This window comes from Mustela putorius, unplaced genomic scaffold (assembly GCF_011764305.1).
Source record: "Mustela putorius furo isolate JIRA1106 unplaced genomic scaffold, ASM1176430v1.1 tig00000430_pilon_pilon_pilon, whole genome shotgun sequence".
NCBI classification, from domain to species: Eukaryota; Metazoa; Chordata; class Mammalia; order Carnivora; family Mustelidae; genus Mustela; species Mustela putorius.
In genome coordinates, this window is record NW_025421377.1 from 25,503,260 (window position 1) to 25,520,592 (window position 17,333).

General features: G+C 51.9%; 1 protein-coding gene across 7 annotated transcripts in view; it reads left to right on the forward strand.

The window, feature by feature from the left end:
* SHROOM3 (shroom family member 3) overlaps positions 1-17,333 on the forward strand; it is a 291,226-nt gene that overhangs the window by 224,016 nt on the left and 49,877 nt on the right. For 6 of the 7 annotated variants that reach the window (XM_045079903.1, XM_045079909.1, XM_045079905.1 and 3 more), the window contains one exon: positions 11,850-11,978. In XM_045079903.1, the coding sequence (XP_044935838.1) occupies positions 11,850-11,978 (129 nt within the window). Of the gene's footprint in view, positions 1-11,849; positions 11,979-15,702; positions 16,594-17,333 lie in introns of those variants that run through there. The other variant, XM_045079904.1, reaches the window with a different exon arrangement.

Sequence of the window (17,333 nt, forward strand, 5' to 3'; positions counted from 1 at the left end):
AGGGCTTAGGCATTTTATTGTATGCAAAGCCTTAGTTCAATTAGAAGAAAAGTACAGGTTCTAGAACCAGACAAGGGTATACATCCCATCTCTGCCTCGCGGTGTAGCTTGCCTTGGGGAAATTATTAAATGCCTCTGACCCTGAAAACAATGGACAATAACGAAGCGTCTTCATAGAGTCGTTCTCTGGACTGAGTTTAATAATGGAAGTACTTGGATTAGTAAGGACCCAGTAAATGTCGGCTAGTACTCCCAGGCCCTGAGAGAAATATAGATGTGATTTTGGTGTTGATAGAATTATCTGTACTTTTTGTAAAAGCCATCTCATTTATTTAAGATTGTGAAGGATCCTGTAACCTAGTAATGGATCTCCTTAGCATTGGATGTATCTTCTTTTTAGTAAGTTCTTTCTTGGAGGTTGTAGGGAATTTAAAGTTCTTGCCTACAGCCTACCTTTTCAAAATACCAGTGGGCCTTTTTGTTGCCAGCAGAGGTAAAAAGAGAGGACATACCCATGAGGCAAACCCCTCTGTTTTTGAGGACTGATTTAATGAAATTTGTTGAAGCTTAACGGCCAGACCTATTTACTGACCAACTTTATGACTTCCACAGGGAATCCAGGTGAAAAGGTTAAGTTTTACAGCCTCTTTTGAAAGGTGGTGGTGGACAAAAACTCTTGAACTCAGTTGATACTGAGTTGATACTGTGCTTCTTTCCAAAGGGACCAACTGACTTGAATTTGCAGTAAGATACCTTGGACAGAGTGGTAAATATGACAATAGTTTACTTAATCCATTAAGCTTCAATTATTTGAGTTCAACAAAGTGCTTAGGAAAGATATTATGTACCTTGCCAACCCCAACAGAGGCATTTTGTTGTTGGGTTGGTGTAATTCATTCAGTAAACATTTATCACACGTTTACTGAGAACATATTAGCCCTGGGAATTCAATCACGACTGATAAGATGTTTTACACTCAGGTTCGCAGACGCCCTGACTGTAAGTGTGAATGTGTATTCATTTCTCTTGGAACTTTTTTTCAGAGCAGAGGGCTCTGTCTTGGGCTACTCTTGTTGGTTTTTTGTTTTGGGGGACTTTCTGTTTGTTTCATTTGTGTTTTTGCCATTGGAAGTGTTTTCTTAAACATCAGAATTACTTGCTAAGGTTTTCTATTATTATCTTCCTAAAAATAAGAAAAACGAAATGTTTTTCTAGAGAAAGGCAGTTCAGTATAGTGAGAAGGTCCTAGATCATGGAGATGGAGAGCCCCCTCCCGCCACCCGAATCCCAAGCTCTGCTACCGGCCAGTGGTTTATAAAGGGCAAGTTCTTAATTCTTTGAGCCTCAGTTCCCTTATGTGTAGAACGGTGGTGATAACACCTTGGAAAAGGTATTCATGCCACAGATTGAGGCTGTTCTAACCATCAAATGACAAAACACAGGTAGAAGTAAGGAGCCTGGCCTTGGTGGGTGTTAATTTTGGAAACGTATTGAGTCCTTGCTAAGAGGGAAGCAGTGCCTGCGAATCTTGCATCTTCACACTCCTGTGAAGGAGGCACTCTTGTCGTCCCCCTTTAGAGGTGAGGCAACCCGGAACCCAAGAGGTTCGGTAGTTTGCTGAGGGCGTGGAGGGGACAGGGTTGGAACTCCACCGGGTCCTGCTGCTCAGCCTATGACTCCCGTGGGAGAGGTCACTTGCTTTTCCCCTTGAGGTAAAATTATTTTTAAGATTTAATTACTGAAGTACGTGGGGCTAGTGCTGCCATTATGGGGTGCAGGCAAGGGAACGCTGGTGACGGAGGAATTGGTTGACCACGGCAGGGCGGGGGGGGCAGGAAGGCGGTGATGAATGTTTCCCCAGGCCCTCCAAAGTCTGCCCGTCAGTGGCCCTCTCTGAGCCTGGCCTTCAGCCCCCTATGACCCCAGTGGCTTCAACTAAGAAGTCGATCCAGAAACAAAGGCGGGTGGAGAACTAGGCCACCTGTTAGAATTTGGCCTAGATTTTGTGAAGCCCTTGTAGGGATTGACATAGTTGTGGTATTACCTCGGTCTCCAGAAGGAAGGCCAGATGAAAGATGGTCTCCAGAGCCCTGTCATGGCAAGAGGGAAAGTAAACTGATCTGGGGTGTTTCTGTTCCCTATTTCCATTGGCATTTCCTCAATAGATTCTGGAGAACCCTGAGCTAGACTTGAAAAATGAATGTCAAGTGTACTTTGAGAACCCTACTGTTTTAATGAAGCTTTAGGTCACATTGGCCAATTAAAATAACGTGGGGGTGGGTGGCACCTGGGTGGCTCAGTCGGTTGGGCGGCTGACTTCTTTGTTTTGGCTCAGGTCATGGTCTCCTGGGTTGTGGGATCAATCCTTGCCTCAGGCTCTGCACTCAGCAGACAGTCTGCTTGAGGAGTCCTCGCCCTCTGCCCCTCCCTCACCCCTCTCTAAAATGGGTAAATAAATCTTTAAAAAAAAAAAAATGTGTGGAGGCCTGTGGGGAACATGTAGTTAAATAAATTGTAGATACGATTTCCTTTTTAGATGAGAGCCTTTGCACTAGATCTACTCCCCCTACCATCCCCCCATTTCCATAAAGTCCTAGTTGTTGTGCAAGATACTCTGTATTCGTGTTCTCATTGTCCAAGCCTCTCCTTTGCAGTGTAACTGAACAGCTAGAACATCAGGACTTTCCCCCAACTACCCAGACGGTGCCTGGTCTCTTCACAGAGCCACCCACGAAGCTCCCCAGCAGGCAGAGCAAGTCCCACGGGAGGCAGCAGGCTGCCACTCGGGTGTGGGGAGAAGACCCGTTGGGAAGTATTGCTCACAGCCTGTATCTGAAGGCAGGCCATTGTGCACCAGCCCGGGTTGCCCCATTGGGCCACACTATCACAGGGCACCTTCCTGGCAGATGAAACTCTTGGGGTTCTGCTCTCCAAAGGGGAAGAAAGAAATCTGGAGGAAAACCCTGCAAGAATCTTGGCTCCTTGGCTGTCCCCAACCCTTTAAGGCTGCTCTGCCCTTACTCGGCTTTGAGTCTGACTCACAATAGACCAGAGTCGCTCAAATGAGGAGAAGGGCAGGACGGTCACTTGAAGTCCCTCCTGCCTCTTCACCATTGCCTCCAGCCTCTGCCCCTCAACGTTAAGCCCTTTGTGCCAGTTCCCATGGTTACCTCTTCCCCGCCAGCAGCTGGAATGCCGCAGTGAGAAGAGGCTGCCTCCCCCACTGAGCCAGGTCTGGCTGGGCTGAGGCCACAGTTATGTCGCTGGACCCGTGACATGGGGTCACAGCCCAGTACCTTCTCTTTGTCACGGGTTTTGTACCTTTCCCAGGCTTGGCAGGTTGGGGTTGCCGAGGAAGGGGTGATGAGAGGTGATGTACAGGGTCTTTCTTGCCCCGGGCCGGCCTAGCTCCTCCTTGACCTGCCAGACTCCGGCCTGATGCCATTTCCTTCTGTACGTTGGTGCTCCCTGGATGGGGAGGGACTGGCTCTGCCCAGAGGAAAGGGAGCCCTCCACTTCCCCACCTGCTCTGCCTTTTAAACACGCAAACCCCATTTTATTGCCCGTGGCTTTGTTGTGCTTCATAGATCCTGTGTTTTTACACAGTGAAGGTGTGTGGCAACCCCGCGTTGAGCAGGCCTGACAGCACCATTTCCCGACAGCATTTGCTTGCCTCTTGTCAGTGTGGCACATTTTGATAATTCTTGCAATATTTCCAGCTTTTTCAGCATTCTATTATTTGTTACGGAAATCTGGGATCAGTGATTACAGCTTGCTGAAAGTTTAGATGAGAGCATTTTTAGCAATAAAGTTTTCCCAAGATTTTATTTATTTATTTGACACACAGAGAGCGCGCACAGGCAGAGGGAGTGGGAGAGGGAGAAGCAGACTCCCCGCTGAGCAAGGAGCCTAATGCAGGACTCGATCCCAGGACTCTGGGATCAAGCTCTAACCTGGAGGCAGACCCTAACTGACTGAGACACCCAGGTGTCCCAATTCTTAATATTTTAAAATGATGTTTTGAGAATGCTGTGCTAACCTCAAGACATAGATTACGTCAGTCCCACTTTTGTGTTCCATGTTGGTGGGCCCGGAATACCCCTGGAGGGGGCAGGGTAGTATTGGGGTGAGTGGGGACACACAGGAATAAAAAACACAAACAAACAAACAACAAACAGAAAAAAACCCTTACACTAATCCTGTAGGATCCAAAGGAAAGGAAAAATGTTGGGGACAAGTAGAAGCTCAGCCTGTGGAACCATAGTTAGAAACACCTTGAAAAGGTATATTGTAAACCACAATTTCTTTTCCACAGATGGTCTGCCTGGGGGCACCTGGGTGGCTCAGCGGGTTAAGTGGCTGCTTTCAGCTCAGGTCAAGATCTCAGGGCCCTGGGAGGGAGCCCACAGCGGGCTTCCTGCTCAGCGGGGAGCCTGCTTCTCTCCCTCTGCCGGCCTGTCCCTCTGCTCCTGCGCGTGGGCTGTCCCATGCACATGCGTGCTCTCTCTCTCTCTCTCTCTCTCCCTCTCTCTCTTATCTATCAAATAAAATCTTTAAAAACAAAAGCAAAAAACAGCTTGCATTTGGGTACCGTGCCTTGCGTTCAGACCTGCTTCCCAAGAACAGAAAGCAACAGCGCAGGAGGGCTTGGGAGATGGATTCCTGCTTTGGGCGAGAGCACAAGTTGGAAACATTCAGGTTGGTGATTTGGAGGCACTTAAATAGCACGGAATGTCTGTTATCTACCCTAAACAGCAGAACGAATCTTGCATATTGTGGACACAAACACAGTTGGCAGGAGCTGAAAACAGTGCGTGTGAGCTTCTTTCTAAGACCCAGTAATCCTCTTGGGCAAAGTGAGGATTAGGCCTTCCTCACAAACAAGGGGGGGGGGGGGTAGGTTCATTTTTGCTAAGATTCTTCAGCTGATGCCGCATTTAGCAAGAGACCTGTTTCCCTGGGTGAATGACAATCACCACTTCCAGTTTTGATGCCCACCCCCCTTCTCCACCCTTCTCCAGGCAGGCTTAGGACAGGAGCGACTTACTTTGCATGTAAAGAGTGAAACCTTGGCTCCCACAGACCGCACTGTGACCCAGGAACCTTCCAGAGCCAGAGCCCCTCCACTGCCTGCAGGAGAGGAGGGAGGTCTTGCCCCAGAGCCTAATGTGGGAGTGCTCCAGGGACTCAGTGTTTTGTTTTTTTTAAAGATTTTATTTATTTGACAGACAGAGATCTCAAGTAGGCAGAGAGGCAGGCAGAGAGAGGGGGAAGCAGGCTCCCTGCTGAGCAGAGAGCCCGATGTGGGGCTTGATCCCAGGACCCTGAGGTCATGACTTGAGCCGGAGGCAGAGGCTTTAACCCACTGAGCCACCCAGGCGCCCCGCCACTGCTATTATTATTCTAGAGGACAGAGGAGAAAATTGAGGCCCAAGAGGTTAAGTGATCTGCCAGATACCAAACACCTGTTAGGCAGTAGAGCCCACGTTAGAGCAATAGAAGCCAGCTCCAGGATCCACTTTCCTACAACTCACACAGTCTGCCGCTTGTGAGAGTTGATTTAAGGGCGGGCTCCGAGAGTTTGCAGCAAGGGCCCTAACCCCCTCCCCCCCCCCCCCCCCGGTGGTGAAGATAGCCTCAGTTTCACCACCAAGGTCTTGCATGAGGGCCTTGGGTTTCCTTACGTCCTTGCCCTGGGCTACCTGTGTATGTGCCGGCTTCAGTGGGTGGAGGGATTAGAGTCCAAAGTAAATGTGAAGTAGATTCAGTGTTTACTATGTAGGTTAAAAGATCTGGCCAGTCATCTGGCTTTTTTTTCCCACCCACCCTTTCCCAGTCTTGGTGCAGAGGTTGACATAGAAGTCATTGGCTAGGATCTGGAGATGGTTAAGCTTATGGTTTCAAAAATCCAAAATAGGCGGAGTGCCAGTAGTAATCATTGTGCATGTACATCTAGTGCGAGGTGTCAAGGGTTACCAAGCGAGAGAAAGCAGCCGCCAGAGCAGGAGCGACCAATGCACACAGGTCTGCGTCCTCCCGTTCCCATGTCTGCAGGACGGAAGTGCTACGTGGGCCGTCCTGCAATCTGCAAGCCGCCGACCAGGCAAAGCCGAAGGAAGAGGTGTTTAGGTACAAGCCAGTGATGTGCCTACGATGCTGGAAAGCACCAGCGAGGGTTTAGGCCTGAGAGAGTACAGAGTGAGCTTCCTAGGTGGTAACTAATGATTGAAAACGCGCAAAAGGCGAGTAAGGGAGGGCGAGTGACCCAGAAGGGTCGGTCTTCGTAGATAGATGTGTGTGCACGAGCCCAGACCGGAAGGCCAGGAACAGGGGCAGAGGCCTTGAAAGAAAGGTCAGTGTCTTTTTCTTAGGGGGAAAACGATGCTCATGGCTGTGTCTTCAGAAAGCAGAGAACACCTGTGTTAGGCTAAGAACAGAGATCTGTGCCCAACGGGGTCAATTCTGAAAATGTTCTTCTAGACCCCGGAGGAGCCGAGAATCCAGGCTTCCTTTCTTCCCCTCCGGGAGACCGTGGGCAGGTGCATGGGAAGCCTGTGGCAGTGACACTCAGACCTGCGAGCAGGAGAGAGATGAGAGTTAGGCCGGCTTCATGCGCGATGGACACGGAACAGGGTAAGAAAAAGAAACCCAGGAGACCGAGAACATGACTTTTAGTGAGGCGGATTCTGAAAATGAGTACACTCACGCAACCAGCCTAAATCCAAAGGAATTTCTCCAAAGGGCTGTGAGGACCAACCCAGGCCTGTATCAATGCACTTCTGTCTGCTTCATCTCCGAAGGCATCGGCTGCTTCAGACATAAGGCAGCAAACTACACAGAGCTTTGCCAACTGTGTGTGTGTTGGAAGGCTCAGGCGCCGTACGTGCCCCAACGCCGGTCCTCTCTACCCCACAAAAGGCTGCTGCTAATGAGATGGACCAAAGTGAACCTTCACAAAGAGGTTGGCTGACAGTCGTGTAGAGAAAACGATGACAAGAAGAGAGATCCCCCTTCCCCAAACCATGTGTGGTAGCTACCTCTAAGAGTTGGCGGGCAGAGAACTCCGTTCTAGATGCGTCCCACAACTACCCCGTACGGTCTCCTGTGATCCATTCAGCACGTCTGTATGATGTGCCTCCTGTGAGCCATTCGCTGTGGTCGGCCTTAGGTGATGCTGGTGGAAAAACAAAGCAGAAGGCCAGCCAGCCGTGGGCCCTCCCGGAGCCTGCTGTTGTGTAGAAGGAACAGACCATGTACGAGCAGATGATTCCACGCAGCCCTTAGTGCCATGAAGGAAAGGACCAGGTGCCTGGAAGGAGACATTGGCAATAGGTGAGGTGGTCTCTGGTGTTCGACTGGGACCAGAAGGCCAAGGAGGACCAGCCAAGTAAGAATTGGGAGGAAGACTCTTCCAGGCAGGGAACAGCGTGTGCGAAGGTGGAGAGAGTTCAGTGGGAGCTTACGGCCGGCCAGTGCGGTCGGGGCAGAGTGGCAGGCGGATGTGACAGGGAGGACTGGAGGCCAAGTCACTTGGGCCTCAGCAGCCGCGTGGGAGGACTTGGATTTCCCCCGAAGTGCGGGGAGCAGCTGCACAGTTTCACTGGAGGACGGCACAAGCCATTTCCATTTTTAAAAAAGTACCGCTGGCTGCTGGGTGGAGGCTGGGTTGAAGGGGGCAGGAGTGGCAGCGTCCAGTGAGGTAGCTGTTCCCCGTGGGGTGAAACACAACGAAAAGGAAGAAACTGCTGGTTCTACAGATAAACCCAGCGTGTCCCTAACGTGGTAAGGGTCCATGCTAGGGAGATACGGTTCTTGGCCGCTCTACTGCACGATGACGCAAAACTGTTCAAACTCAACAGAAACCAGGAAGCTAAGGGGATCTGGAGAGATTATTTGAAAGGCCTGGCTCAGCCCCTTCCAGCTTCCACTCCGGCTTTCCCCAGTTTTCATGCAGTCCAAGAGAGTCACAAGGGACAGAATAATCTGGAATTTTTTTTTCTAATATTGGCTGAAAGTTCAGAAAGTACTGAATGATTCTATTAAAAGACCAAATGGTAAAGCAGCCAGTGTATATTCAAGAGTTATGAATATTGGGGTTGGTGCGGGGGTGTGGACGGGTAGGACTGTACTCATCATGGGAAGTGGAACGGAGGGGCTTGGCCTGGATTTCTTGTTTCTTAACGGGAGAAGAACCATGACATTGGAATTGCAGATCACAATTTTTTTAGTCCCCGCTAAACCTTCCAAGGTCTGCTCTGAGTCCTCTTTCATCACTCAATAATTTGTGATCTCAAGCCTGGAGAAGAGCAGAAGCAGTATAAACACAGACCCCGCCCCCCCCCCCTCACATTCTCATTAGCTTTGCCGGCAAGTTGAGTGAACTACAAGGAGTCAGGAGGGAAGGAGTGTTACAGATCTGTGGAATGTTTGGCAGTATTTCATCCATTGAAAAAAATAATTATCAAGCACGTCTGTGTGCCAGGCAGCAAGCTGATTCGCTTGCCTTTCTGAGCCCGCGTGGAAGAGAGACCAGCAGACACGTGGTCAGAAGACAGTGTGCGTTGCACTTGGAAATGCACATCCGTAGCCGGCTTCATCCCCAACTTGCATCCACAGGAAATGACCAAACTGAATCCTGCAGGACAAGGACGGATAAGCCAGGAGAACAGGGTACCTTTTGAGATCTTGGAAGTTCTCCCCATAGGCTGGAGAGCTGTGTGGTTTCTGTTTGTATTTTTCACTTGAACTTGTTTCATTGATTCCAAGGCTTCTGCAGTGTCTCTTTGGGTATTTTAAAGTAAAACAGTGTACCTTGGAGTATCTTTTAAGTAAAAATCAGCTCATTTGGTAACACGTTTATTTCATGTCGCCACTGTCCCCCTACCCCACCCATTCTGAGCGCATCTGGGTTAGTAACCCCAAGGCCTATAGAATTTGTGTGATGAGTCAACATTGTTGCAGTTTTAAACTGGAAGGAAGGCGAGAAGTTGGCTGTCAGTGATTTCATCCCAAGCGAGTGTGAGGCCAAGTGTGGGATGAGCCACGATACACAACTTTTCTGTCTCGGATTGTTCATCTGGGCTAAGAAATTTAGAGGAGTTACGAGAGTAACTCCTGATATATGGGAAGGCACGCGTACTGTTTTATAGGAAAGACTTGGAATCTGTTCAAGCCGAGTGATACCACAGTAGCCCCCATGGGGCTCCGCTTCCTGATGAGATCAGAGCGCGTTCGTTCGAGGGTGTGTCCCTGCCGGTCTGTCGTGAGGCAGGGAGCACGGGACCCTCCGGTGCGGGGGGGACAATGGGCATCCAGAGCCGGCGGGGTTCCCCGTGCAGACGCGAGAAGCAGCGGGGGGGAGAGGAAAGTGTGAAGGGAAGATTCCACGGGGACGGGCTCCCGGCACTCATCCCAGGGCTGGCTCCCGGCACTCATCCCAGGGCTGGCTTGTGCCTCCCTCCACTACCGAATTTTTTTCATTAGGACATATGATGTTTTAAACGTTATTTGTTGCCCAGATTTTTCCAGAAGGCAGAAAAGCTGTGTTCTGGGTGCTGGTGGTTCTTCTGTACTCTCTCTAGCCTCTTTCCTCGTTTGTCCTCGTTTGTATGAGCCGCGCAGGTGGCCCGCTCAGGTGCCAGCCCGTCGGGGTGGGGGAGGGGAAGATTAGCAGGGAGGCGGGGCTCTGATTCAGCCTGGGGGGTTGCAGTCAGCGACAAGCACACCCGCATGGCACACCCAGCTGCTAACCTCAGCGGGTCCCCTGGAGGTGGCAGGTGACAGGGCCGCCTGTGGACCCGGAGAGCAGTACTAGTCTCTGCTTTCCGAGGGTTGCGAAGAATCACAAATTAAAAATCCCTAAAAAGAGGAAGTCTTTTTAAGATAATCTAAAAAAAAAAGGATTTATCTTTTTAAGATAATCTCCTGTTCTGTGTGCTTCCAGATTTTCCCCATCGGCCTGCACTTGCGGCCGGCCCTTCCCTGGGACCTCCTGGACCATCCAGGAGGTTCTCCTGGACCCCCCATCCGTTGTGCCTCCCAGGAAGCCGGAGGTGGGGGTGGGGGGTGGGCAAGGGCAGAGCCAGCCTCTGTGGTTTGGGCCCAAAATGAGGAAGTTATTAAATGCCACAAAGGTTTTACGAAAGCTCGGGCTTCGTCTTTGTTTCCCGTCGCAGACATCGGGAGCCAGAGAGAGCTAGAAAGGAAAGCTTGCTCTCCGAATTACACGGACGTGTGGTCTTGGGCGTGCTGCTCGTGTTGTGTCATCTTCACATTCACACAGCTGGTGGTCAGACACCTGCGAGCCTCCTTCCGCCCCCAGTGAAGCTAGAAGGTTTGGTGCATGGAAGGGTTATGTGAGGAATCCTCGCTGGGGGCCACGTGAGGGACTCTGCAAAACGCTTCCACCGTCAACTCTCTGGCCAGAGCTCTTCTTTTTGTTGTTTTAAGATTTTATTTATTTATTTGACAGAGAGAGAGAGTGCCCAAGCAGGGGGAGAGGTGGAGAGGAGAAAGGCTCCCACTGAGCAGGGACCCCGACGCAGGGCTCGATCCCAGGATCCTGGGATCATGACCTGAGCCGAAGGTAGACGCTTACCCAACTGAACCACCCAGGCGCCCCTGGCCAGAGCTCTTCCTGCTCTTATTTCTAGCACAGATCAGGTCTCTTTAGTTGTGTCTATTTTGGTGGAACATCTTAGCTAAAAGCAGCTCTGAAGTGCAGGTACCGCTGTAAATGATGGTGAGAATAATCAGGCGTGTCCCCCGTGGAGGCAGGATGCTGGGCAGCTAACGAGTCCTCGAGAGCCCTTCGAGCAGCTCTGCAGGACAGATGCTGCTACTGGCTACTTTGCTGAGCGCCGAAGATGTGCCGCGCTCTGTTCTCGGGGCTACAGCAGAATTAGTTTAAGCTTCTCAACAGCTCCGTGGAAGTGTGGGTGTTTTTGTGCACCCATTTTAGAGCTGAGAGAACCGGGGCACAGAGGGGACGGTGTCCCAGGGCTGGTCAGCAGGACGAGTCCAGCTCGGGGAGGCTCCTAACCACCTGACCGTCTCATCCTGACGTTACAATGCGGAGCCCGAGGCTCAGAGGGCAGTTTGCCCCGCGTCTTTCAGTTCCCGTGACAGCAGCTCAGACTTCGGGGCTGAGATGCTCCAAAGGAAGAGAAATGCCCCTGCTGTCGCGGCGGAACACAGTGGCCACGCGGGACTGAAAACCTCCTCTGACTGCCGGGGAGTGCGGAGCGGAGGTGTTAAGGGAATGGTGTTCGGGACGGGGCAGGGGGTGGATTTTAACAGACACAGAAAGGGCTCGCCTCCAGCACAGTGACATCGGGACAATCCGAAATAGCTCAGGTTCAAGAGCTGGCGCGTTCCTCTGCGTGGCCGATCAGCAGGGGCTGCTCGTTTGGGGGTCACGCTCCTGGTAATGAAGTTGAGACGGGAGGCGGCGGGGCCTGGGTTCCCGGAGGGAGCCACCTTGCCTGGCTGTGTGCTTCAAGGGGTCCGGTTTCTCGTCTTTACCGATGGGTAGAGGCTGGATGACGGGAGAGTTCACCTGCATGGTAGTGTCTCCTTCTCCCCCCGTGGTTGGGAAACCTGGTCTTCGGAGACAAGGAGGGACACTTTATTGCTTCACAGGGACGTCGTACGGGAAGGATGAAGACCCGAGGAGGGATTCGCCTTCCCCGGGGTGGAGAGCTCGGTGGGGGCAGCTGAGAACAGCCGCCTCGCTCGGCCGCTCTGCTCTGACCCCGTGTTCATGTTCACGCATTGCTCCTGTCGCTTCGTCTGTGCCCCTGCCCTTGAACACCATCGCGCTCAGCTTCTTGTTTTCCTCTTTTTGCCAGAGATGCATGTGCAGCCCCGGGCCCCGCGGGCGCCGGCACGTCTGACCGCAGCCCGGAGCCCCCGGCCTCCCGCCGCCAGCACAGGAAAGCCGCGTGGTCCGGAGAGGCTAAGCGGAGGCCGAAGCACAGGTAAGAGGCTCGGAGGCCTGTGCGGGGTTTCAGGAGAAGGGACTCGGCCGCGGGAAAAGGAGCTGGGGGCAAGGCTGGGAGGCAAGAGACAGGCTAGAGCACGAGGTCGGGAGGGGCTGAGCGGGGAGGTCCCAGAGGAGCTCCGAGGAGGTGCGTGGTAATTTTCAAACTTGGTTCTGAAGAAATCTTAAAGTTCCTGGGAGGTGAGGTGAGGCTCCCACAAATCATTTGGCTCAGATCTTTTTTAAAAGACACGTCAACCACTGCTTTTGGCAGATGGAGATCACAGGTAGGTAGAGAGGCAGGCAGAGAGAGAGGAAGGGAAGCAGGCTCCATGTTGAGCAAAGAGCCCCACACGGGGCTCGATCCCAGGGTCCTGGCATCATGATCCGAGCCAAAGGCAGAGGCTTCAACCCACTGAGCCACCCAGGCACCCCATCAACCACTGTTTTTAAAACTAGACCCCAAAACACCCAAAGCAACGTACCAACCAACGTCTTAGATGCTCTGGAGAGGACCAGTGTGTCACACTGTACAGTGAGACTCATTCATCTCTGAACGGATAGTCATGAAGATGTCTCTTGTCATCCGTTCATGGAGGAACGTCCTAGGATGATGAAGTCAGCCCCGTAGAAGTTCGCAGCCGCGTCCCTGTGCTTCCCCTGCTCCTCCGTGCTCGGTGGCATGCCTGACCTTGGCCTTTCTCATCAGTTCCCACGCCAGTCCTGTGGCGTCCGCACCAATATTCAGCAAGGAGGGCTCAGGTTCACTTCGAACTCACAGGTGCCGCCATCTCTCGCCTTGAGCATCACGACCTACTTCCTAGTAAAACCCTGGGAATTCAGTGAGCTGAGATGCGCCAAGCACTAAGCACAGAGCCCGCCCGGAGGGAGCGAGGGCGGAGTGTCAGGGGTGGTGAATGTCAGAGGCACGACGGTGACGGTGTGGCTTCCGTGCTGTCCGTTCACGTGCGTCTGTGCCAGCATGGGGGGCAGGAGAACACAGAGAGCTGGGGGGGTCCGTGGAAGCAGATGTCCTGATGCATCAGTGGTGACGCTGCCCCTTCTTGTGCACGCGCGCGTGCTACCCTCGCTCCCTGCTTCCAGTCTGTAGGACGAGTTTAGGAACTAATCCCAGGGTGGCTGAAAGCATGGAGAGCGGCTGGGGCAGAGCCCAGCACGCCTTGAAGGCTCGGCGAGTGCTGCTCGCCCTGGTTCTCCATGGTCCCGATTTATCCCGATTTATCCCGATTTATCCCGATTTATCCCGATTTCCGTTCGCGGCTCTTCCTTGTAGACCCGGTGACTCGCGTGAGGAAGACGTGGACATTGTAAATTTGGATTTAGGCAATTTTCCCTGTTACGGCGTCTCCATTTAAGTTCTCCGTAAGATTTCATTCGGAAAAGAGACTCCAAAGAAGTTTGCATATACTGATGGAGGACAGGTCCGGCAGGCAGAGGGCACTGGCTACAAGGCAGCCGGCTGGCAAAGGCTGTTCCGGGCCAGCCCGAAGCCGCAGAGCCCCGAGCACTGTGCCCTCCTGCCTCCTTGGGTCGTCACAGGGTAGAGAACCAGAGCCTTCTGTTGAGTAAGACTCTGCCGGGCCGTGTAGGCTGACTGGGCCTCCGCGCCAGCGTACTCAAGGCCAGAGAGTGGTGCCGACGAAGCTACTGCAACTGCCAGCTTGGGGCGTGGGGTGGGTGGAGAATGATGGGGATTGAACCGAGCAGTGGTGACGGGACAAGAAAGCAGATAAGATGTGAGGTGAACTTGGGAGGCAGAGGAGGCAGATGAAAAGGGTGCGACCTCCGAGTTGCTGCCGGTGGGGCCCCTGGGGGTAACCGTGGGGCCGTGACCCCGGGTGATGCAGGCAGAAGAGCAGAGCTGGAGGGAACGCCTGCTTGAGCACGGCGATCTCCAGACCCGAGTCTGAACTTCAAACAATGAACGGATTTTGCACAGCGGTCTTTAACAGTCGGGTAAAACACATGAACCTAACTGCACATCCAGGTGGTGTCCTAGCCACAGAGACCATCTCTAAAGCAAGCCGGGCTTGCCCTCACCAGCGTGGTCAGAGCTGGCCGGCGGTGCTCTGTCCGTGTAAAGGGAGACTGGAAGGGAGTAGATCGACAAGCAGCTGCCTTTTAAAAACGTCATGACCTCTGTGTTGTATACAGTGTGCTCCCAGTCAGGTCCCTCTAACTCCGTAAACTCTGGGAATTTTAGGTGTGTGTCCTGACTCCACAACTGTACAGTGTCCACTGTACGCCCCTGCAGTGCTGGGCTTCTTTCCTAGAGGAAGAGACATCCGCACTCTAAGCGTCACTGATGTAGAACTGAACTTAGAAATTGGGGCGGTTCTCATCGAGTTATACTCCGGTCTTAAATCCTGCCCATTTTGGTTTTTACTTTTTATTCTGAAATAATTGTAGACTCATAAGAAAGTTGCAAAAATAGTACAGAAATTTCTGCTACACCCGCCGCCCAGCTCTCCCTAAAGTTAGCAACTCTTACAACCATAGTCCAAAGAGCAGAACCAAGACACTGACATTGGTGAAGTGCTGTTGACTACAGACGCTAAGACTTAAAAACCATAGACTTTATTTGGATTTTATCATTTTTTTTCTTCTATGACTGTCCCTTTTTGTTCCAGGATTCCACGTTGTCTTTGTCATATTTCCTCAGTTTCCTGTCACCTGTGATATTGGGTATTTGCTCAGGCCTTCCTGGTCTTTTCTGGCCTTGACACATTGGAAGAGTATGGGCCAGTATTTCGTAGAATGCCTTCTGTTTGGGTTTGTTTGATGTTGTCTCATGGTTAGACTAAAGTTCTCCATTTTTGCCAAGTTTACCGCAGAAGTGATGTGTCCTGAGCATGTCCTGCTAGGGATTATGTGATGTCAGGATGTCTTACTCCTGGCAGACCTCCCCACAACCAAGTAATCAAGGTTGACATCACCAGGAGTTATGTATGGTTATATTCCCTGCAACATTTATTTCTAGAATTTTCTAAGATGACTCTGTATTTCCTTCATTCCTTCTACATTTATTAATCGGGATTTTTCTGTTTCCCCACTTTTTTTTAACTGTTTATATCAGTAAGGACCCCTTCACATTTATGTTATCCTGTGGGTTGTAATCCAAAGAGACTGTTACTTGATCCCTTACTTTATTCCGACTTTGGTCATTGGCAGCTTCGTCAGGCTGGCTCTGGTCTAAATCTCGCGCTGAATTCTGGAAAGGCGTAAGGCGCTGACATCCTGGGCTTCTCCTTAGAGCCAAAGTGATGTGCCCGTCAACTTCTTAGGAGTCTTCCAAGTGTTGAGCTGGGAGGGTAGTTGAGCAAATCTAATTTGTGTCAAGTCATAGATTTTAGAATTGAAAAGTGCCCTGTCGTGAGCCAATGGGTCAGTGTGATAGAGTTCCCTTTTTGCGGAGAAAATAGCCAGGAAGGATCTTCTCATTTTTGTATAAGAAAAATGAAAGAGTAAAAGCACGAAACTCCATCCCCCTAAGTGTAGTTTCTTGGTCCAGCCGAGGACCCAGGTTGACGAAGAGAAACTCTTGGTGGCCCAGGGCTGACGTCCTCACGCACCCAATCCCAACCGCCCCTTCCCGCGTAGACCCCTGAAGGCGCTTACCCAGCCTGTCTGCAGGGATCCTGTGATCTCACTTACCCTAACAGGAACGTCCCCATGAAATCTGTCCAGCCCAGGCCGGGGCACTTCAGAGCGCCGGTAAAGGAAACAAAACGTTCCAACCTAAAACTCAGGATTTCCTGAGCTCGTGCTTTCCCCCAGAAACTCCCCAGCTCTTCCCCGACCCGTCGCCACCGTCATTACAACCGTCTCATCTGCTCGTGAAGCGTTTGCCGCATACATGGTGGTCTGGGCTCTGGAAAATGAATCAAGGCAAAGCCGTGAGAGGAGCTCGGGTGTTGACCCCTAATTCATTCTCCGTGGAGCAGTGAGGCTGGTTCACTGGGCTCGCTGCCCTGCCCTTGGCTCTGAGGTTTGTCCTGGGGCCACCGACTTGGCCTTCACAGGACAGCGTGGCCTGACGAGGTCTAGTGATACTGCTTTGGACCCCGGCTGCAGTGGCCTCCCAGACTGTGGGAAGCGTAAAGCGGTTGGCACACACTTCTGCAGACAGCGGCATATTTGCCTGCGGAGGAGGGCGCCGGTTTGGCAGGGATCATTCAGGGAAACTGCCCGCGTCCCGCTGGAGGCATTGCGTCAGCAGGTGCTTTTCCTTGCTGCTCTGCTCCTCCTGCCCACGAAGGTGCGACTCGGGCATTTCTCGGCTGCGCGCTCTTGACTGAGATGCTGTCTGCTCGGGAGACGCTCCCAGCGCCACCTTCCCCTCTTGCACTAGGACTGGGCGGGAATTGAATTTTAATGGGCCAGTTTGCAGAGGTGACCGGGAATGAAGGTCCCGCCCGGCCAGCGGCTCGCTTAGTGAGCTCGGGGCGGTGCTGGCCGTGACAGGAGGCGCAGGGGACCCCCGGGACGCGGAGAGAGCCGTAGCGGGGCGAAATGGCCTTTTATCCCACCCCTGAATACGACATGCCGCTGGCCAGGGGGCTGTTAGCTGGGATGCTTCTGCTCACCCCCAGGTAAGTCCCTGCTATGTGGACGCGAGCTTCAGCGCTTTCTTTGCAGGACCCTGGACGGCGAAGCTTTCACAGGCGTCTTCGATGTTGAATCTCTTCATAAAGAAAAATGACCGCATGTTTAGTTGAAGCCCGTTTTTCTAAATTGTCTTTGAACTTTTTCATTGTTTGAGCCCTTGTGGAATTCAGCGCTGTTCATATTTCTGCCTGGGAGTTTTCGATCGTTCTCTGTCCTTGGCGTACAGTCACCGTACTTCTGATGAGGAGGGTGTTTGGACTGGCTTTTACCTCATTCAGGTTAGCGACCGCTTTGTGTCGTGCGCTTGGTGGTTCTGCCTCCCCATTTCCCTGGGGAGTTCCACGGTCACTGTTCCTGTTTCTCATAAGGAACGATTATCTGTGCACTAACAGCCAAGTGCTTCCCTATTCTCATGGCCAACACTGGTTCGAAGAGGAGGAACCTGTGACTGTATTCTCGATGTTAAAGACAAGGCTTCGTCTTCTCATTGAACTTTGAATTTACATGAAAAGGAGAGTTTACTGCGATGGCCATTGGGCCATTGTGCATCGTGTAACTGCCTCAGAGTTGCAGGTGTAAATACCTGGTGATCTTTTCCCTAGTCACAGTAACTTGAGTCAGCTTTATTTTTTTTTTTTTTTTTTCAAGATTTTATTTTTTTTGAGAGAGAGAGAGAGAAACAACAAGCAGGGGGAGGAGTGGAGGGAGAGGGAGAAGCAGGCGC